This window comes from Camelus bactrianus, chromosome 12, assembly GCF_048773025.1.
Source record: "Camelus bactrianus isolate YW-2024 breed Bactrian camel chromosome 12, ASM4877302v1, whole genome shotgun sequence".
Lineage (NCBI taxonomy): Eukaryota > Metazoa > Chordata > Mammalia > Artiodactyla > Camelidae > Camelus > Camelus bactrianus.
The window spans coordinates 67565854-67587146 of NC_133550.1; the positions used below are offsets into that span (position 1 = coordinate 67565854).

Below are 21293 nucleotides of genomic sequence, written 5' to 3' on the forward strand. Positions count from 1 at the left end.
GAGCTGGCGTTGGCTGGGGTATTTTGGTCTCCACGGAGTCCCGGGGTGACCGCTGTCCTCCTGTCAGCGGTTGAAAGGCTGGCTGGACTGGGAGGCGGGATGTTTGGAGACGCTCAGCTCTCCCTGCCCCTCGTGGGCTCTGTGCTGCGGGAGGAGCTATCACCCAGCTCAGGCGGGAAACTGGCCTTTCCTAGGAGGGCCCGAGTCTGCATGCCCCACTGCCACAACTCCCCAGCCCCTGGGCCCAGCCGCCTGCTCTGGGCGCCAGGACAGGTGAACCTCAGGCTCCCTTCCTTTCACTGGCCTTAGACCCAGCACCTTCTTGGTTCTTCAAGCCAGGCTTCTGTGGGGGTTTGAGGTGTGGTTCCCTGTCTCCTGTGTAGAAGGTTCTAGAGCAGAGGCAGCAGAGCCTCTGATGGGGGAGCTCCTTGGGAGAGACTCTTCCAAGGGCGGGGGGGGCATGCAGAGCTGTGTGCCTCCCTGCCCTCCAAGGCTCAGGAGCCCCTGGTGCTGGGGGGCTGAGCTGCAGGGCCAGCTCTGGGTTGAGGCACCCCAAGTCAGAACCCCCCCAGGCCGGTCACACAAGGAGCCCAAAGTGGGTGACGGGCACCTCACCTCCAGTGTGCAGGGCCTGGGAGCCGCAGTGAGGACTGGGTTCCCTTCTGAACAGGAGGGGAGGCCTGGGGAGTGGCGGACGTGGTTGAGCGGAAGATCACTCAGGCCTGTGTGAGGTTCAGATGGAGGGGATGGGGGGCCCAGGTGGGCTGTGGAGGGTTGAACCAGGTGACAGCAGGGACATGCTGCACTTGGAAAGTCAGACAAAGTGGGTCAGGGAATGGACACTAAGCCCTTTGTCCTGACGCTGTTGGCTGGATGTCTCTGCTCACCCTGGTCTGCAAAGCGGGGTGTTGTCCAGAGTGGGAGGGGGTCCAGATGCCCTTGGTTCTTCAGCGAGTTTGGATCAGGCTGGGCCCCATAGCCGGCTTAGTGGGACCCTGCGTTGGGGTGACAGGCTGTGGTGTGGGGGAGCTTCCAGAGCTGCGCCAGCCCCCACTGCACACCCCCACCCAGTGCTGGACGGAAGCGGCCCCAGCTCAGTGGTGTCCAGTCCTAGAGCAGCACGTAGATGCCCACTCTGCAGTGGGGCCTGTGAGGGGTCAGGGGCACAGGACATGGACCCTGCCCTGCCAAGTGGGCAGACCGCATGAGGAGGAGGACGCATCTCAGGAGGGACTGAGGGTCCCGGCCCGACCTGCACCAAGAGCCCCCATGTGGCCCGGGGCCTGCGACAACCGAGCAGTGAGAAACGCACAGCTGGTGGGGAGTGAGGGCCGGCACCCAGAGCAGAGCGTCTTCCCCCCACGCCCCCGTGACTGGAGGAAGCCCCAGTCTGAAGAGCTGAGCCCCTCGTGTCCCTCTCCTCCCGCTTCCCAGGCCCTCGCCCTCGGCTCACTCCCACCTGAGGCCCCACCCAGCAGAGCGCCTCCCCAGCGTGGGGAGTGGGCCCAAGCGGCCCACCCTGCCACGTGGCCTCTGAGACGGTTCCTGTGATCCAGATGCAGAAGTAGTCCCGGCGAGGTAGAGGGCTTGGGCTGGGCGGCTGCCCCAGCGCAGGTGCATGCTCCCGCCAGGCTGGACGAGGGAGGCCCTGCTCTGCACGGCTGGAGGCAGACGGCAGCCTGGCACCTGCTCTCCACGTTGTGTCTCCTGTCTGGGCTGGGGGAGCCAGACAGGCCAGCAGTGCCCCTTGGGGACCCTCTGCCCAGCGTGGCGGCCAGGATGAGACACTGCCTTTGTTCTGCCTTCTCGAAGGGCAGCGCGGAGCCTCCCTGGGCTCAGGTTCCCTTGATCTATTGCTCTGGTGGCTGGGCCCCTCGCCTGGTACAAGGTCTGAACTGTGGACCCGTGGGGGAGCCTCTGCGGTGGGAGGAAGGGCGGCCAGGGGGAGGTCAGCTTGGGCAGGGGCCAGCGGAGGGGAGCCCACCCTTCCAGCCTCTGGACGGCTCTGTCTGTCCTGCCAGCCCATTGCCAGGCCTCCAGCCAGGATGACCAGTGGATGCAAGTGGGAGGAGGGGGCACAAAGCTGCTGCTGCCCCTCGGGGCACCAGGCCTCACCCGTGGCTGGCGCCCTCAGCATCCTCCTGCCTGGCGCCCTCGGCATCCTCCTGCCTGGCAGTGCTATAGTCTCTCTGGGGCACAGCTGCCTCCCGTGCCACTGGGTGGCTCTGGAAAGCCTCTGGGCAATGCCTCAGATTTAGCTGCAGCTGTTGGCCAGGGGGTGCCTTTGAGCTGAGTTCGTTGGCTGGGACTCTGGCCTCTCCCCACTCCCAGCCCAGCCCAAGCACCTGGGGCCAGCAGACTCCAGGGCGGTACCCTCCAGGGGACCTTCAGAAGACTCGCTCGGGCCAAGACATGGATGTGCTTCCCCGCTCCTGCCCCGACGGGCACCCGGCTTCCAGGCCCCCGTCACCCTACACCCGTGAGGGAAGGGCCCAGGGCTGGGTGCCTTCACACACCTCCTCCCGGCTCTTGGTGTGAACCACGCGCTGCCCCCTCTGCCCGCATCGTTTCCAGAGCGTTGCAGCGAGAGCCCAGAGCTGCTCGCCTTCACACCCAGAAGGCTCTAGCCCGAGGCCCTGAGTCGGTGTCAACCCCCTGGGGCTTGTCTTCTGTCCCCTTGGGCTCCAGCTGCCTTATGTCCACGTCCCAGGAAGTCTTCCCCACCCTCCGCACCCCCCCGATCCCCCCACCCTCTCGGGTGTCTTAGCAAACCTCGTCTAGAGGGAGGGGGCCCGGAGCGAGGCTGCAGCTGTGATGTGAAGGAGCCGTTACACCTGCAGCGGGGTTGGGGGCAGTTTGGATATTTTTGTGGCCTGGACGATGTTTAGACATTCCGTGTTCACACCTGTGTTTTTGTCTTAATCCCGGGAGGTCCCAGAGCGGCCGTGTCCGAGGTTGGTGTTGAGTGCAATTACCTGTGTCCCCGGGAGGACCGCCAGGCCGGACAGGTGCGCCTGCTCCCCTCCGCCGGGGGCTGCGCTGCTTCTGGGTCGAGGGAGACGTATTTGCTCACGGCCACGCCTGAGCGCTGTGCGCGGTGACCGCTAGCAGGTGGACTGCGTTGGAAGCAAAACCTGAAGAATGGCCTTTGGGGGTGGGGTGTTTGTGGGTGGTTTTTTTTTTTCCTTCCTAGACTTGACCCAAGGCTGGCCCCATCTCTGGAGCTGTGTGGCCACACTGGGGCAAGGGCTCCAAGAGGCCTGAAAGGAGGGGCCCTGGGGGCTGAACAGTGTGGGGACCACCACTGTTTTTGCTCCCTTAATTTTCCTCAAAGGTGCCCCAGTTGGGTGGAAGTGTGAGGTGGTGCAGGTGGCTAGAACTCTGGGAGAAACCTGTCTTCCTGGACAGAGGAGCCAAGAGAAGGGGCCCCAGAAGTTGGAGTGTTGAAGGCAAATCCCAGGGGGGAGACAGCGGCGAGGTGGACCCCAGCTTCCACGTGAGCTGCCAGTGCCACTCGCCCGCATCGTGGGTGTACGGAACAGACCCCAAACAGCACATCAGAGGCTCTGTGAGCAGGGCTATGACATAAAGTGCCCCGAGTCCCAGACTCGCCGAGCAGCAGGTCTGCAGGGTGGAACCAGGGCAGCACAGCAAAGTCATGGCTCACAGAAGGTGAGACAGAGCTTGTGGTCTGAATGTAACTGGGCTGACCGCCTGATAAAACAGGCAAGAAGCAACACCTGCTGGGGCTCTCAGCAGGCCCCAGAGTCTCCCAGCGTAACATCCAAAACATCCATCGAGGATTCAGTTTGATCCTTGAAATCAGTCAGCATTCAAAGAACCAGGAAAATGCCGAGAGAAAAGAAAACAGATTCAGCCCCAAGATGACCCAGATGTCCAAATTATCAAAGAATTTAAAGCAGCTGTTATAGTCATGTTCTGTGAGGTAAACACTTGAAATTCATGGAAAACTAGAAGTCTTCAGCAGAGAAATAAAAATGATATAAAGGAACCAAATGGAAATTTTAGAACTCACAGTATTTGAAGTTAGGAAAAAAAAAAATCACTGGATGGGGCTTAATACCGGATAGAGAAAATTGAGGAAAGAATCAGTGAACTTGAAAACTGATCACCGGAAATGGTCAAATCTGAAGAACAGAGAGAAGAATGGAAACAGATGGACAAAGCCTCGGGAACCAGAACAATCTCAAAAGGGCTAACGTTCGTGTCCCTGGAGCCTCAGGAGGACAGGGAAGAGACATCGGTGCAGGAAAAAAGAATTAAATGCTGGCTACAAATTCCCCAAACTGAGTGAAAGAAGTAAACTTCAAGGTTTCAGAAAACCCCCGATAGGGCCTGCTCACCCCGACTGTTGCAGGTCCGAGGGAGAAAGAACAGAAAGTTCCAGAATGATCCCAGCTCCCCCAGGCTGGTCGCCGGCATCCTGTGCACGGTCCCTTTCCCACGGCTGCCTTGTGGGGGGGGCGGGGCTAGAGAATCAGCACAGCCTTAGTACAAATTCAAAAATCTTAATTTATTGTAGACTCTCTTCTCATTTGTGTTGTGATTCCAGTGTTCTGAACATTAATAAATACACATTTGTTTAAAAAAAAACCCTCCAGTGTCTAGTAGCTCTCTCTCAAGTCACAAAAATAGGTTTACATTTTTCCTGTCTTAATAAAAATGACAATTGTTTTTTGGTAACAGGTCTGATCAAATTAAAAAACTAAATGCACCTCAAGGGGCAAAACCCAGTTGCAAAAGAATAAAGGCTGATACGAATGTGGAAGGGTCAAAGACTCAAAGAGATGACCACCTTCCAACTTAGAAAGCATCTCCTCAGCGGTAAACCCTGGAAGGCACTATTACTTTGTATCTTCAAAAGGCCGGTCACCTGCTAAGGCACATTTATAATTCATTCAGGTGCGAGGGCTCTGGGATCCCATTTCGTGTGTGCGAAGCGTGTGGCCTTAGACCAGCGTCACAAGGTAGTGCCCTCAGTCCCTGGCAGCACGCACACCTGCATCAGAAAGCACGGTGTGGAATCTTTGCACGTCGCTTGGTTCCCATCCTGACTTACGGTTTCTCATATTTGGAAGCAGCTGTGCTGATCATTTATTTGGGTGCCTGACTGAAGAACGAAAGAAACACTGAAACTAAAACGTGTCTGAATAACTCTGGGCCCCGCTCCACAGCCCCTCAGGCCACGCTGTGCCAACTGCCCACAGAGGGACGGTCACAGCCAGTCCTTGGTGTGAGTTTCCAAAAAACAGCTTGGTAACCATTGAACAGCGTGGCTGTGGCTTTGTCCCTTCACACAATTGGCCATTTGAAGCAAAATGAAGTAATTGGTCAGACTCTGGAGGTGGGACCCCTGCCTGCCTGGAGATCCCCAGAGTCTCAAAGAGCTAGAAAATTGGCAGGAAGGAATGTGACATCCTGGAAGACCTCATACCTCCGTCTGAATCGGGAACGTGTGAACACTGTAAAACCCTACCACGAACAGGAGCTGCGGCACAAAGGAATTCCCCACCTGCAGTACCACCGACCGGGAAGGGGGCCAGGCGGCCCTGCAGGGCCCGGAGTGAGGCCCGCTTGGGGGGGGGGGCGGGTGTTGGGATGCACCTGCGTCCTGCGCTGACCGCAGCAGAGCTCCATGAGTCCTGCCCGGTCCCAGACCGCCTGTCTCGGAGCACACCCGCCAGGTAGACGGGAGCAGAGGCCAAGCATCTCTGAAGCAAATGGGCTGTGCTTCAGACAGCCACACGTGGTGCCCACGGGCTCCTGGCTCAGTGGCACAGGAGCCTCTGTCCAGCGACTTAGTTTCAACCTCACTCAGCCCCGTGCATTTCCCGCCTCTCATCTGCTGGACACCAGTTGCGTTAATGCGGGCCAGACTCAAGGCCAACTGTGCAAGCTTCCTCGTATAAAAAATAGCGAGCGATCAGCCCAGGGATCTCCCAGGATCAGCAGAGTCAGTACAAACACAAAATATACAGAGCTTTTCGCCTTTTCAAAGTTCCATACAAATATACAGAAGTATCTACAGCTTTTCAACAAAGGAAGGGGATTTGCTTTCAGACAAGGGCCGCCTTTGCAGAGGTGGAGCTGCCGGCCCCGGACCTGCATGCAGTGAGGTGCCTGCACAGGCAGCGGACCTCCGTCTCCGGTCTGTGCCCGTGGCCCTGGGTCCTGGCAAGCCGGCCTGGCGCTTCCTCTCAAGGCCGCTCTTGTGCTGGGTCCTGTCCCTGCTGGGCCCTGTCCCAGCGAGGACAGCGTGCAGTTCTGGCTCTGTCTGCAGTCTGAGGATTGAGCTGTGCTGGCTTGGGAGTCCACACCTCCCATGGCCTTTGACACCTGTCATGGGGCCTAGTGGGCCCTGGGCCCTGGGGCCACTCAGGGCTTCACATCTGGACCTTCAGTCATGCCAGTCATGAGGCTGCCACGGTGGGAGCCCACGCCACCAGAGCCTGCTTCACTGAAAGGGCAGGGGCCCCTCAGGCTCCTAAGTCCAAGGGCTTGACGACAGCACAGAGGCCTGGGTGGAGGTGACGTGCTTGTCTCACGGTTTCCTGACGGTTCAGATTGAAGTTTCATTACTGCCTCTGTGCGTGGGAAGAAGCCATCAGGCAGGCGGAGGGTCAGTGAGGGCAGCCCCTGCCACCTGTGCAGCCAGCAGCTGGGCTGGGTCCAAGGTCGTGCAGGGGCAGGACCCCCCCACTCAAGGGGCAGAGGGCAGAGCCCCCAACTCGGGGGACAGGAGATGCCTGGAGGCTCCATGGAGGGCAAGCTCACGTGTGGACACAGCCACACTGGCAGGCAGGGCAGGGGTCGAGCTTGTACCCTGACAACCAGGGCCACCTGGAGGGCCAGGCCCATCTGCACGTCCCCCACGAGACACGGAGGATCAAGATGAGCAACCAAACTCCTCCTCTACGTTTTAGGAAGGCTGTTCTAGGAGGCCTGGCTCCCAGTCTTTGCGCCTCCCCTGGACGTCTGTCTGTAAGAGGGTGGAGCCGTGGGGATCAGCAGGCGTGTCGGGAGCCGGATCCCAGCCCCACGTCTCTGGCGGGGCAACCCGAGCCTCAGTCCTGGGGCAGTAATGACCACGGGCCAAGGAAACGATAGGTATAAAATGCTTGGTCCCATGTGGTCTTAAGTCCCAGAATTTCAGGGCTGGACCGGACTTAGGGCTCTGGTTGATTTAGCCCCTGGGACAGGAGTCTGACCCGAAGCAGAGGCCCTCTCCTGGGTGGGAGCCCACCGCAGCCCTGGGCCACCTGCCTGGGCCCCACTCTGTGCTCAGGCCCTGCCCACAGCCCCTTTGGACTGGGTGCCTGTCCTCTGGACTGGGGACAGAGGGGAGGCTGGCTGGGTGCCGCCCCCATGCCCCTCCTGCTGAGGCCCAGGCTACTCACTCAGAGCCGGAGCCGCGGGCCTGGGCGCTCCCAGCCCGCACGTTCATGGCCACCCCGTTGAGGTGCTCGCGCCCCGGCTCCCGGCATGGCGTCTTGATGGTGATGGTGCCGTCGGGGGCACGGATCCCATCGCTGGAGCCCAGCGAGGACGACCTCGAGGATGCGGGGCTCTGCTCACACTCGGCCAGCTTCTCCCGGAGCCGGGACTTCAGTGTCTTCTCTGTCAGTGGTGGCGGGTAGGTGACTTTGTTTTTCAAGATCCCTGGTGGGAAGGGCAGATGGAGAAGGTCACAGCCAGGCTGCTGCTGCCGGGCGCAGTGGACTCAGGGAGGGACGGTCCCTGCGGAGATGGGGTCTCTGCTGCTGGTCTTCCCTTCTTGGGTCTCAGCCAAGGCGGCCAGCCCACAGCCACCTCTGCCCTGCCGGGCGCCACCCCAGTGCCCCACGGACCCCACCCCCTGTCTTGCGCGGCCCGCTCCGCCCCACCTACGCCGTCCCTGTCCCTCATCCCCACCTCCGTCCCTCTCTTCCCAGATCAGGGGCTTCCTGGTCCCCCAGCTTCCCGGGGGGCAGTGGGCCCTGGGCACCTTTTCTTTGCTCGGGGGGCTGGCTGGGCGGTGCGCCTGTGGCCTTGGGTGGGCCCCCACTCTCCCGCTCTGGAACACGCTCGCTGCAGTGGTTGCCCTGCGGGTCCAGGTGCAGCTCTACGCTGACCTTGGTCTCCACCTTCAGGCACGGCTGCTCGCCTGGCTCCTCACTGTCGCTCCCAGCCAGGGTCTCTTCGGGCCAGCCAGCCGGGATGTGGTTGGCCGCAGCGTCCACTGAGGCACAAGAGTGACCCTCAACAAGCAGGGAGGGCCGCCCTCTGGGAGCTTTGCCCCCGAAGAGGCTCCCTGTTGTGTTTGGGGTGGGGGCCGTGTATCCTGAGGGAAGCAGACCCTGCACTACCCGACCTGCAGGGCTGGCAGGGCCACACCCTCCAGGTAGAGACCCCAAAGCTCAGAGAGGGAAGGTCCGGGCCTGGGATCTCAGGCTGCAGAGCCCTGCTGCACCCCAACACCCGGGAGCCTCATGCTCCCTGCAGCAGGGGAGGTCGGCTTCCTGGAGTCCTTGCCGTGAGGGTCCCCGCAGGGCCACCCCAGGATGCTGCCTCCGCTCGTGGATGGTGAGCAGGGGGCGCTGTGCTGCTGCAGCTCTGTCCGGGACGCAGGCCAGGCTGCCCCTGTGACAGGCTCACTCACCTTTGGGGGTGCTGTGGACGGGGCCCCGGGCCGGGTCCCACTTGTCCTCAGCCTCTACCCCATCGTCCTCACTGTCAGACGAGTGTGAGGAGGCGTACGAGCTGCTCTGCTCATCCAGGGACAGCTCACTATCCGAGTCTGAATCGTGGCCTGCAGGGTGGACAGGATGGACGGGGCTCAGCGGGGGCAGAGCGGAGCCACCTGGGCCCCAGGCAACGGGGGGAGTGGTCCCGGCAACCCTCTGCTCTCCGATGACAGGGAGGTGCCCCAGGCCAGATGAGAGGCAGGGAGCTCTCACCATGCCCCCCGCCCCAAGGAGACCACCCCCAAAGGGACACATACCGTGGGGCTTCTTGCTGCTCCTGGGGACAAAGGCCGAATCTGGCTCCCCGTGGCCTCCCCGCGCTGGCCCAGAGGACACGCTGAGTTTCTGGCCACCTTCGTCCCTAGCGAGAGTAGAAGGGCAGCTCAGCACCACAGCACGGGGCCCCCCAACATCGCCCAGCACCCCCTGCGTGTGCCATGGCAGCCACATGGGGCTCTGGGAGATCCTCTGCCACAAGACTCCCCGGGCACACAGGTAAACATGCATGAACACACGGCTCAGGGCAGAGGTGGTGAAGCCTGCATTTCCTCTGAAAGCTGGCCCCCCCCCCCCAGCCCCATGACCACAGCAGGGGTGCCCGGCCCCAGCCTGACCTGACGGTGCTGTCCAGGGAGGCGGTGGACTCGCCCAGCGCTGTGCGGAACATGGCAGGCTCCTCGCCGTAGGTGTTGTTGCAGTTGAGGGAGCGCTGGGGGGAAGGGGGCAGGTTACTGCTGAGCAGAGGCCACCAGGGCACAGAGGACGGCTCGATCCCCACGACCAGCCCCAGAGCAGCACCCTGATTGCCCCAGCGGGTGCAGAGCACAGGAGCCCTGCTTCTGGCCGGGGTCCCTGCTGGCTGCGAGGGAAGAGGGGCTACAACCAGGACAGACCCCACCCAGGGGACTCCGCTCGCTCCCGGGGCTGCAGGGAAGGCAGCTGCCACGCTCCAGGGATGGGTCTGGGACTGGAATGCACCTTTGTAGGGGACGTGAAGCCTCAGAGCTGCTCTAATACTGGTCCAGACACCCCCACGGACCCGGCCCCAGGCCCCAGGGCACGTCCTACCGTCAGCAGGGTGGCCCTTGTGGTGGCCGAGTCATCCAGGTACGACTTCTTCCCAGCAAGCACGCCCTTCAGGTGCTTCCGGACCTCCCTGCTGAGCACGCAGTGGAGCAAGAGGACGGCGAGGCCCTGGAGGGGAGGCCAGGTCAGCGCCAGGCTCGGCCTCGGGAGAGGAGCCAGGGCCCTGCTGCTGCCACACTGTGCGCCTGCCTGTCCCAGGACAGCTCACCAGCACAGGCCTGGCCAAGGAGAGACACCCACCACGGCCCACGCCCGGCATCCCCGTCCCAGGGGCTTCCAATGTCCCGCGGTGGGGAGCCTGGTCAGGGCAGCCAGAGGGCCTCCTCCCAGGCCCCTGCCCTCAGGCGATCTGGGTCCCCAGTGTTCCATCATTAATCAGGGTCCTGGGAAGCCCTCGGTGTGGATGGTAAATGACCAGCACCCTCCCTGGGGACACAGCGGGATTTACGCCGGCCTAGGAGGGGTAAGGCCCTGCGCTGCTGGGCAGAGGACTGTGTCTTGACAGACACAGGAGGACCATGGAACAGGGTCCCTGGGAGGGCTCGGGACAGAGCTGTGTTTGAACAAACAGCCTCCTTTCTGGTGGCAGGACCACAAGGCTTTGCCATGACCCCTAACACATGTGGCTACATAGGAACCACATCCACGGTGCAGTCCTGATTGTCCAAGAGTGAGGACACAGCCTAGACGCTGGGTCAAGGATCTCCCTGGGGACCCCCTCGGGGCCACTCAGGGTTGGGGCATTTCAGACAGGAAGCTCAGGTGGCCCATGACCTCACCAGGGATGGCCCAAGAGAGGCCCCTCCGAGTGACCACGACAGCCCCCCACCTGTAAGCAGCTGAAGATGGCGAAGAGGTAGTGGAAGGTGAGCACGTCGCTGTTCACAGCCAGCAGCCCCAGCAGCCAGGTGGCGCCGATGAGCAGCAGCAGGAGGAAGGCCGTCCGCAGCAGGGAGCTGGAGGGGAAGCGGGGGGGAGACCGTGTGACTGCACCGCCCTCCTCCCTCCCCTCGACCCTCCCACCCCTCCATCCGTCCATTACTCTCCCTTTTTTCCTCCCAAACTCTTTCCAAGCATTTACCACAAGGCAGCCATGGGCTCGCAAAGGGGAAAAGACAGAAGACGCCTACGTTAGTGGGCAGGTGGAAGGCAGGCAGGAAATTAAAAGGCAAATAGATAAATAAGAAACTGTGAGCCAGGAGAGCTTCACGGGCTGCGTCCACAGCGAGCCCGGAGTGTGGCCCTGGGAGACACGGGGAGCCTAGTGCACAGCCACACGCGTTTCCGTGAGCCCAGAGAGGTCGGGGGTAGGGGATGAGGGGTCCGGCCCGCCGTGCAGGCTCCTAGCAGGTGCTTCCCGCTCTCTGCCTCAGTCTCCCCGGCCGTAAGAGAGACGGCGATGGGCATCCCTGGTGGGGTCATGCAGGGGACTGCAAGTGTTCACGTTGAGTCACGTGCTCAGAAAGGTGAGTGTGTCGGGGAGGACAGAGAGACCATGACCAGGCCAGGCCCCACCCCGTGTCCCCTGCTTGTCTCTGTCCCTGCATAGCCATTTCAGACTCTTTGCTCCTGTGTGGGCTGGGCAGCCCGGCACCCCCTGCTGCCCCCAAGGCCCTCCTCATGCATCCTTCCTTTCCGTCCCTCCCCCAGCTCGGTCACCCAGCCCGGTAGACGCCCTGTCCTCCCTGGCCCTGTCGTGGCTCCTGGACTCCATGCTGCAATCTACCACCGCTGCCCTGACTGCTTCCCCTTTCCTCTCCCAACAGCACTGGGGGGTCCCCTCCACTGGGCCCCCACTCTCTCATGCTGCTCCCTCTCGCTGGACCAGCTCCTCCACTCCAGCGGCCCCAGCATCACATCACCACCAACCCAGGAAGTTCCATCCCCCCACCCCCACCCTGTCTGACTCCAGAGTGTCCAGGCACCCTGGCACCCCCACCACCCAGCTGTCATTGTCCCCTCCTCCTGTCCCAGCCAAGGACAGAGCCCAGCATCATCGCTAACCCCTTCTCTCCTCAGCCACCAAACCCTGTGGCTCCTACATCCTAAACATCTCTGGGATCCGAACACACCTCCTCCCTGGTCCAGGCTGCCACCCCGGCCAACTGCCCCGTCCCCCTGTGGTCAGCCTCCCTCCCTTTCCTCCCCAACGTCCATCTCAGCTCCAGACACCGCTCAGCACAGCCCAGACATGTCCAGACGTGGCTTCCAGTACCCCCAGGACAGCCTGGAGGCCAGCAGCTGCCCGCAGGGTGACGGGCACTTTCATGGGGCCTGCCGGGCGTGTGACCCAGACCTGAGGGGGTCTTGGGTGGGGCTGGCTCCTTGTCAGGTCCCACCCACCGGCCGGGTTTAGCACCAACTTACACGACCCGTTTTCTTTCATAATAATGGCGCTTCCTTTGGCAGGAAACCTTTGCAGACAGGACAAAAATGACTGTGTTGACCTGAAAAAAAAACAAACAGAAAAACCCAAAGTCAGGTGGTTGGTGCAACTGTATTGTCACAACAGATCTTCAAAAGCCAAGCGCTCCTGCGGGTCTTCAGCCCCCATCTCAGAGGTGCATGTAGGATGAGGCCTTGGGGCCCTGGGGGTGGACGCTGCTGCTGGGGGTGGGCAGAGCCGTCTCACAGTGGGCGTGGATAAGGACCAAATCCCGGAACCCCCAGGTCTGAGGACGAGGCTTCATCACTGTGAGATCGGCTGCTCCTGTTCCGTCCAGGTGCTCAGGGGAGCCGTGACCCAGACCCCAACACCATTTGCCTGAGGGGCACCGGCTTCCCACGTCCCTGAGAACCCAGGTTCTGGGGAACTCCGACACTCACAATTATAACTGTTCCGATGGGCCCTGCAAAGCTCCAGATCAGGGTGTCGTGAAGAGACAGCCAGCAGAAGTCTGGGTTTCCGTAGCCCTGGGGGTCCAGGCCCACCGCGAGTCCTGGACCACAAGAGGGGAAGAGTGAGGGCCACCCCCCAGAGAGGACCCCTGCCGAAGGCCAGCCTGATGGAGGGGTGGCCACAACTGGGGCGTTCTTAGCCCCCAGGTAGGACCGGGGCCCCAGCATCACCCCCAGAGGAAAGAGTGAGGAGCCCAAGATAAGCAGCCGGGAAAAGACACGGAACCAGGTCCTCTCCCAGCAAAGGCCCCCTTGAGGCCAGTCACAGGCCCACCATGCCCACATGGCTGGGCAGCCATGAGCTGCTGATGGATTCACCCCAGAGGCAGGAGCCCACTGAGCCAGAGCTGCTGAGGGGACCAGAGAGATGGAGGGTGGGGATGGAACCTGGCAGAACCAGCCACAAAGCATGACGGGGACGCCCTGCTGGCTGGGCCACCACGACTGAGCCCAGGTGCAGGGGAGGAATGCCTTGAGAGCATACACCCACCACATGCACACGCGTGCACAGACCACGCACACCAGACACACGCGCGACCCCAGAAACTGCTCTCCATTGCAAGGTGCCATGCAAATGAGGAGTCTCCTATATTGTCTAAGCCCCAGCCACGGTTTCCAACCTTGGTACAGGCTAGAGGGGGACCTGTCCTTGCAGAAATGTCAAGGTGGAGTTTGGGGCGGCTCCTCCAACATTGACCTTGTTTAGGACAGAGGAGCTGCCCACTCCTCCCTGTGGCCTCTCCTGATCTGGTCTGGATTGTTCCACAGCCCCTACTCCCTTGCTTAAATCCTAAAAAGATCAGGTCTCCCTACCGACTGCTCAAAACCTTGCAATGACTTCCCACTGTCCTCAGGAGACGGACATGGCTACTTCTGTGGCCTTCTAGCCTTTCATGACATGGTCACGGCCACACTCCAGCCCACATGGCACCCCCACCCCTCACTCCACCCTGGCCCAGTCTCACTCTAGTCAGGTCTCCACACACACTCCCCACCAAGGCAGCCTGGTTCCTAGTAGCCATCAGCACAAATGGTGCTTCCTCCAGGAAGCCTTCCTGACCTGACCCCACCCATGACAGCAGGTCTCACCCCCCCTCCTTCAGCGCTGAGCCCACCCTTCAGGGCAGGGTCTGTGGATGAGCCAAGAGTTAAGTTTGTCATTACTTAATGCCCGTCTTCCCGCAGGGGTGACTCCCGAAGAGCACAGGCTTTGTCGTCTCACTTGGACTCTGACCCTGGGCCTAGAACCTCTGTGGAGGCACAGAAGAGCCCTCCATGGGTGAATGAATGAGCAACCGTGTGCACACACACACCTGTGAGCCTCGGCTCTCCAGAAGCTGAGATGAGGGCTGGGGAACGCGCATAGGGAAATGGCCTGAGAGGACCTGCCACCAGTCCCCTGGGTCCTAGAGGCCCAGCTGGGACAGGCCCCATGACCTGAGACCAGGGCTGCCCCCACCCACACGGCGTCTGGAGGAGAACTGCTCTGTCCAGCGCCATCTGGAGAGGCTGCCCGAGGGGACCACAAGGTGGGAATGGAACGGGGGCCCCCCAACACACACACATGGGTGTGCATGGGCAGAGAAAGGCCAAGGGCACCTGGGACATTGGGGGAGGACAAAGGAGGTGGCAAGAGAGCCCGCCTGGCAGGGCAGCCGCACCCTGCAGTGCCTCATCCCAGCCGAGGTTCCAGGAATCATTTTAGGCTCTTTTGCAGGAGGCGTTCATTCCACCCCCCTCACGAAGTGGGCAGACACGGGAGTGTTTGTATGTTAGGTGTCACAGACAGAGCCCTGAACAGACTTGCACCCATTCCTCCTGGACCCCACACCCAACAGGAGACACACCCCTCAGCGGGCACGGAGGACCACACTTGTGCGTGCAGATGCCCCGCCTCTGCCGGGGGCCAGTCGAGCTGGGGACATGAGAGAGAGGAGGCCAGAGCGCCCGGGGCTGTTGGTTTATCTGACGTGGGTTCCCGTCAGCAGTGGCACCCGGGTCCCCTGCGTGGTGGTCGGTCCCCGTCCCAGCTCACCCGGCGGGGCTGCTCCACGCGTCCTCACCTGTGACAATGGCTGGGATGCCCCAGCCCACGACGTAGTAGAACCTCATGGGCCCTGCGTCGATGTTGCGCACCTCGGTCAGCATGCGGTAGACGTGCAGGCTCTCCACGAAGGTCCAGGCGAAGGTGCTCATGTAGACGTAGTGCAGGAGGATGGCGATCACCGTGCACAGGAACTGCGGAGAGAGGCGGCCGCTCAGCGCCGGCCCCACCGGGACCACGGCCCCGCACCTCGGACTCAGGGCCAGGTGGCGCGGGGAGGGGGAGTCGCCAAATCAGGCCACTTTGCAAATTGGAGGGCACGTAGGTCTGAGAAAGCTAGAGGCGGACCTGGTTCTTTACTATTTGATTCACCAAGAAGTGGCTGAAGGCCCATAGTCCCAGTATCTTGGGCTCCTGATATGGAACAGAGGACAGGGAGTGAGGCACCCAGGGGTCCCAGGGACCATGACTGAGCACAACCCGGGGCATCAGGGGTAGGCAGAGCCTCTGGGGTTTTCATTAGAGGCTGGAAAATTGTATTTTCATGTCATGGCTCCAAATTTTTAAGTGCTTGCATTTCATTTAAAGTTAAAAAAAAAATATGGAGGCAGCCTGCTCAGGCTGTGGCCCCAGCCATGACCGTGGCCTCTGCCCACCACCCAACCCTCATGTGGGTCTCTGAGGTCCAGCGGATGCGGCCAGCAGGAGGGAGGAGCCTCATGCTTGGAGACCTCGCTGTCGAGTAAGAGCGAGCTCCTCACGTCTGTGCTGATTTAACTGAGCCTCTGTCTCCTGCAGAGGGAAACAGGATGAGAGCGTTTGTTCTGTTTCTGTCCTTGGCTGGGTGGGGCTGTGCGTCTGGCATGTGATGAGCGCTGGGAGGAGAAGGTCAACCTCCACAGGGCAGCTGAGAGCCAGCTTCCTGGCCTCTGGGGGCCTTGGTGACCCAGCCCTGAGTCCCTGAACACCGTAGGTGGGGCAAGGATGGGAGAAAGGCAGTGTTGGGGGGATGCTGGGGACACTGAGGGATCTGGGGAGTCCAGCCTGAGGCCGTCAGTGCCAAGTCCAGTTGGAGGCGCTCTGAAATGGACCTTCAGAGTTCTGCCTCGGCCCACAGTGGCCTCACCTGGTCCTCCTGAAAGGGGCAGGCTGCCCTGGCCAGGACTCACATGGCCCATCAGCTGGGACATGTGGGCAGGCTCCCCTCCAGGTCCTAGGAAGGAGGGCTGGCAGGGGAACAGAGGGGAGAGGGAAGAACCCCGGGCCAGACCCCCATCTGGGCGCCACCCTGAGACCTTCTGCCCAATCCTCGCTGCTGTCCCATCAGCCCAGCCTCCCAGAGTCTCGGTGTCTGTGTCAAGTACACCTCCACCCCAACAGACACAAGAGCAGGGGACAGAGGGCCATCCCCGATGCACACGGAGGCCTCTTCCTCAGGCGCCAGGCGGCGTCCCTACGGGAGCTCCCCAGAGCCCAGGCGCACTGGGAACACAAGGGCCACCTGGCGCCAAGTCCACCTGGATGGGCCATTTTCTCTCCAGAAACAAAAGCCAGAGCTGTGGGAGGGAACCACTGTAGCCTTAACATTTGTCAAATGCAGTACAAAGCAGGGTCCCAAGCAGAAGAAAAAGCAGAATCCTAGGTTATGACAGGAGACGCGCCTTCTCCCTCAGACGCTGGAAACGGTCAGGAAGCGGGGGCCCGTCTTTGTGATGGGCAGAGGGCGAACCCGGGCTGGGTGAACCCCCAACCAGCCCCCGCGACCCCGTACAAAGCTCGGCTGGCTTAGCAAAGGGAAGAACGGGGAGGCTGGGTTGCTGCCTTAAATAATGTGAAGAGTAAGCCCACAAAACCACCTCTGGGGGGAAGTGTTAGAAACCAACATGTGAAGATTCGAAGGGGCCGTACATGCAGGGACTTCTGCACTGAACAGACCACCTTTTCCAGAAACAGAACAAAGACAAACGCTAACGCGCAATCAATCATTTCAACCTGCCAGTAATCTGGGAGATGAAAAACCTGCCCAGAGATGGGATTGTGAGTTTACAGAAAACCCATCAAAACCAGGCGTGGTGCCAAGCCCAGAATTACGGGCACTGCATTCCTTCTCTTCTTCGTGCTCACCAGCGCGTGGAGGCTGCAGAGCTCTCCTTCCAGGCGGTGGCGGCAGCGGAGTTGGCGCCTGAAACCAGTGGACGGCCTCCCCACGTTTCCCACGCGGGGGTCAGTTGCAAGGAGTGGCCTGTTGCGGGCTCTCCGTCCCCTCTGTTCTGACCACTCAAAGGCACCCTTGAAGGGTTTTGCAGCCAGTCAGGCAGCCCCCTGACCCCAAGCTCCCCTGGCTGATGCCGCGACAAGGACTTGTGCACAGGGACAGGTGCGCGGAACCCGTGGGGTGCAGAGGAGCGGCCGGGGCAGCAGCACGCCCGCCCCGGGAGCCAGAGGATCGCTCACGGGTCTGTCCTCTGCGCCAAGCCAGGGGCTCCCCTTGCCGAGGCCGGCAAGCCGCCAAGGTCATCATGACGCCCCCTCCAGGTCGCTTGCCTAGATTCCCTGCCTCTCTAACTACCACCCTTCTCCTGAGGGGGTCTGAGGGGTCCCCGTTTGCACCAAGGGGAGGAAGAGCCTCAGCGTGCAAGGGCCAGACAGAAACTGCCCTCTGGGTCTTTTTATTCCGTGCTCTCCCGGCCTGTCCGTTCCCACAGACACATCTTGTCACCTGGGGGCTGCCTCCCCAGGCTCAGCCCTGTGCTTTCTCGGCCCCCAGGAAACAGGCGTAGCCAGGCTCACCCAGACCCACCACTCTGAGTTTCCACTTCACGGGTGGCACACCCTTCTGGAGACTCGAGGCACTGCCCACTCCTCCCGCCCTCGCCCTTCCACACCCACTCCCGCCAGACTCCTGCCATTCTCCTGCCGCGCGTTGTCCTGGCCTCAGCTCCAACCACAGGACCTAGGAAGATGCCATCCTGTCTGCCTCCGCCCTTCCTCCACCTTTCCCACCCATCTTCCCTGCTGCCAGGGTCCTGTTCCTAAGACGCACACCGGTCATGGTTCTCCACAGCACAATGCTGCACACATAACAGAGGTGGTGCTGCCTGCTTGGCCAGCCCCACGGGCTCCAGATGATCAGACATGATCCTGGCCCCTCCCACTGGATGGTGAGTGGACGGTCCTGTTCAGCCCGCCTCTGACCACCTGACATTCATGTACCAGCATCCACGTGCGAGTCTGCAGGGTGGGCTCTGTGGGCAGAGGTGGGGCGGGCTTCTAGGATCTGGGTATTTGGTAGATTTAATACATTGACAATCAATAGTCCTCACCGTGTGAGGAACAAAGAAATGACAGCAGTGTCCACAGCAGGTGGGTGTGGTGTTGGAACAGCCCGCTGAGACACTGAGGGCCCATTGCTCCCCATGGGAGAGATCAAGATTAGGCGAGAGTCAACTTTGAACTTTCTGGAGTCACTACATAGGCACATGGGATGGTCCGCTGGCCTCATGTCTCCCCAGGGCTATTACGGTCATCAGTCAGTGATGGACAAAGGAACTCATACACAGTGAACGGTCTACCCTGGGCACTCAGCCTTTCTGGTCCCTGGCTCTCTCGCCTGTGAGAAGGCTGCCGCACCTCCCAGGGCCCCAGGGATATTTCAGTGAGCTAAAGTGTGTATGTAAATCCTCGGGCACAGAGCCAGCACCACCGCCCTCAACCCCATCAACTTGCTGTGACCCTTGTATTTGGAAAAATCCCTGTGCAAAAATGGGAAATTGCTTGCTTGCTACCAGCCAGGGACCAAGCCACGAATCTCCCTCCACCCTCTTGCCTTTCTTTTCCCCAGCGATCTCAGCAGGGCCGCCATCTCCCCCGCCAGAGCTGGTCCCTGTCCCACTTCCCAGCAACCTCGCCCTACCCACCAGCCAGCCCCTCCCTCCTTCCCTTCGAGTTATGAACCACGGGGCTGGGATCCTGCACATCCTATAGAAGTGCCCCCATCCCCAGCCCGTCCTCTGGCTGCAGTCAGTACCTCATCCTCTCCTCCCGTGAAGCCAAGCTACTTCACAGCATCTCTCCCAAGGCCTCTCTGCAGTCATTTCTACCCACTCCTTTGTGAGCTACATTTTAAATATACTTTGTGGGGGGTGAGCAGGACTGTAACTGATTATATACATCCATCCCCAGTAATAGCCAACTAACTTGTTAAACTCCAATTATTTCTTACGTGTCCGTAGATTGGTTTGGCTTTTCTGTGAGGTCCATCATATTGGCTATGTAATCTAACCACATAACGATAACTTCCGTGAGCCTATGCAACACCCCATGAGCCCATGTGACTCCCCAGGAGCCCACATGACACTCATGAGCCCACAGGACCTGGCGTGGCTTGAGCAAGACACCCCATATTTAACCAGACAACATCAAAGTTCCCCCGTCTTCCTCTGGCCCACGATTCTCTCCGAGCAACCCTGCAACCCTGTCTCGTCAACCCTGACTACCCACCAGCACCACCTGGCTGAGATCTGGGCCTGTCCTAGACTGCTCGCTCCTTCTCTGGCGTGCGCCTGCACTTTCACAGAAAGTGTGGCCGTGACTCCTCAAGAAGGCAGGGCAGGGAGATCTTACCGGGCACAGACATTTTCAGGCTCAAGGGACAGCTCGCAGGACTCTGGGGTCTCACAAATGACTGAATTAATGACGAAAGCGCTAGCACCTGGGTCAGGAAAGTAAGGGTGGAGGCCGATGAGGCCCCTGGCTCCGGTGTAGGGAGATTTCTGTGTGCTTGGCCTGGGTCCTCAGCTTCCCAGAGGCTCCCAGCTACACCCACCGGAGTCAAACAGCAGGGCACTCCTGCTCCACCGGGCCCCTCCCTTCTTCAGCTTCGGAGCAAGGTTGGCCGGAGTGCGCGCCCACGTAGCCAAGTGGAGGATGAGGCCGGAGGAGGGGCCGGGCCACACCCAGAGGCGTGGCCGGAGGGGGGCGGGGCCATGCAGGAGGCCTGGCCAGGGGGCGGGCCCACAACGGGAGGCGTGGCCAGAGGGGGGGCCTCACCGGGTTTTCCGTCTGGTCAATTCCGATCACGAAGACCAGCTGGGAGAAGAAAAGCGCCACGATGAGGTTCTTGTGGATGCCGTGCAGGTTGGAGCGCAGCCTCCGCACCAGGGCCAGGAGCACGAAGGCCACCAGCAGGGCAGCCAGGGACAAGGCCACGGCCGCGTAGGTGACGATCTTCAGGGGCAGGACCTCTCCGTGCTGCAGGCGGGTAGGTTAAAGGCAGAGAACATCTAAGGGCCGGCTCTGATGGAGCTTTTGCACAATAAAGACACGGTAATATATCGATGATTGAGGGCAGGAACCAGCGCGACCACCTCGTGGCCCTCAGAGTGGCAAAAACCCAGAACAGAAACCCAATGAATAGTTTAGAGTGATAAACAAAAAGTTCCAGAGATGTTGGTGGTGACACTTGCAAAGACTGAACATACTTAATGCCCTTTAATGGTTGAGATGATGAATTTTATGTAACGTGTGTTTTGCCACAACAATAAAATAAAAAACAGAAAACCTCACACCTAAATGCTGCTGTCCGGGAGAGGCTGAGCCTGTCCGCCCAAATTCCGAGCTGAGAGACCTTCAAATAGACTCTCAGGTCACACAAAAGGCAGAGATGTCACAGCTGCCGGAAACCACGGCTCTCCCCTGTGCTTTCGCAAAAGGTGACGCTCGTCCAGGAGGAGTTTTGGCATTTGGGGAACAAGCAGCTCTGGTTCTCAGGTAACTTCTGGAAAGGACTGTTCTGAACTCACACAGAACTGTGAGCGGGGCTGCCTGGGGGACGTGGGGATCATGGCGTGGGGTGGGACGGGGGACTGAGTGCTCAGGGATCTCTCCCACACCCGGGTGTCCCTGGAGGCTATGTTTTGCTGCAAGAGGCCACAGCCACAGCATCACCCACTCCCTCATGGCTTGGGGGGCTAATCAGAGGCCTCTGGCTTTGGGGCACCAGGGGCATGGGAGCCTTGGTTCCTACCCTGGTTTAATTTCTTCCCCCTGAATTTCAGCTTCCTTTGTCTGTGAGTCTGTTCCTGGCGCTGTCCGGCTTCCTGGACATGGGAGGACCCCCCAGTCCTGCCCCTCTATGGACAGAGACTTCTAATGATTAACCCCTTCCAGGCCGGGACCTGGGGCTACGTGCTCAAAACTGTCCCTGCCCCGGGGAGCTCTGCTGTCTCGGGCACCCAAAGGCACGCCCTCTGCACTGGTCACCCTGACATCCGTTAGCAGTAACTTGTGGCTGACTCACCGTTCAAAAATGTGGCAGAAACTTGGGCTACTGCCTAGTGGAGAGCACCCCCTTGGGGGGGGGGGAGGTTGGGAAGAAGATGGCCTGGCTGCCCGTGACAAGTCCCAGGTTTGAAAATAGGGTGAAGTCCCCAGGCCTCTGTCTGGCTCCTAGACACCAGCACACGCCCCCACAGCAGCAGATCCCACCCAGGCTAACCTCGCCCTGCTTGGGGCCCCACCGC

The 21293-nt window shown here is 60.6% G+C and overlaps 1 protein-coding gene and 1 long non-coding RNA gene across 3 annotated transcripts in view; one reads left to right on the top strand and one right to left on the bottom strand.

The window, feature by feature from the left end:
• Positions 1 to 4513: 4513 nt before the first annotated feature.
• Positions 4514 to 21293, bottom strand: part of CELSR1 (cadherin EGF LAG seven-pass G-type receptor 1) — a 134547-nt gene continuing 117767 nt past the window's right edge. For both annotated transcript variants that reach the window (XM_074375748.1, XM_074375747.1), the window contains 12 exons: positions 19822 to 20022; positions 14792 to 14966; positions 12657 to 12769; positions 12198 to 12277; positions 10660 to 10786; positions 9813 to 9938; positions 9359 to 9453; positions 9002 to 9105; positions 8660 to 8809; positions 8006 to 8239; positions 7419 to 7680; positions 4514 to 6605 (listed from right to left, as the gene is read on the bottom strand). In XM_074375748.1, the coding sequence (XP_074231849.1) occupies positions 6581 to 6605; positions 7419 to 7680; positions 8006 to 8239; positions 8660 to 8809; positions 9002 to 9105; positions 9359 to 9453; positions 9813 to 9938; positions 10660 to 10786; positions 12198 to 12277; positions 12657 to 12769; positions 14792 to 14966; positions 19822 to 20022 (1692 nt within the window). In that variant the 3' untranslated portion in view covers positions 4514 to 6580. The remainder of the gene's footprint in view (positions 6606 to 7418; positions 7681 to 8005; positions 8240 to 8659; positions 8810 to 9001; positions 9106 to 9358; positions 9454 to 9812; positions 9939 to 10659; positions 10787 to 12197; positions 12278 to 12656; positions 12770 to 14791; positions 14967 to 19821; positions 20023 to 21293) is intronic.
• Positions 7516 to 14785, top strand: LOC141579473 (uncharacterized). Its single transcript, XR_012511004.1, has 5 exons — positions 7516 to 7654; positions 11204 to 11296; positions 11597 to 12391; positions 13914 to 14257; positions 14446 to 14785. It is a non-coding gene; the product is annotated as an uncharacterized LOC141579473 (long non-coding RNA).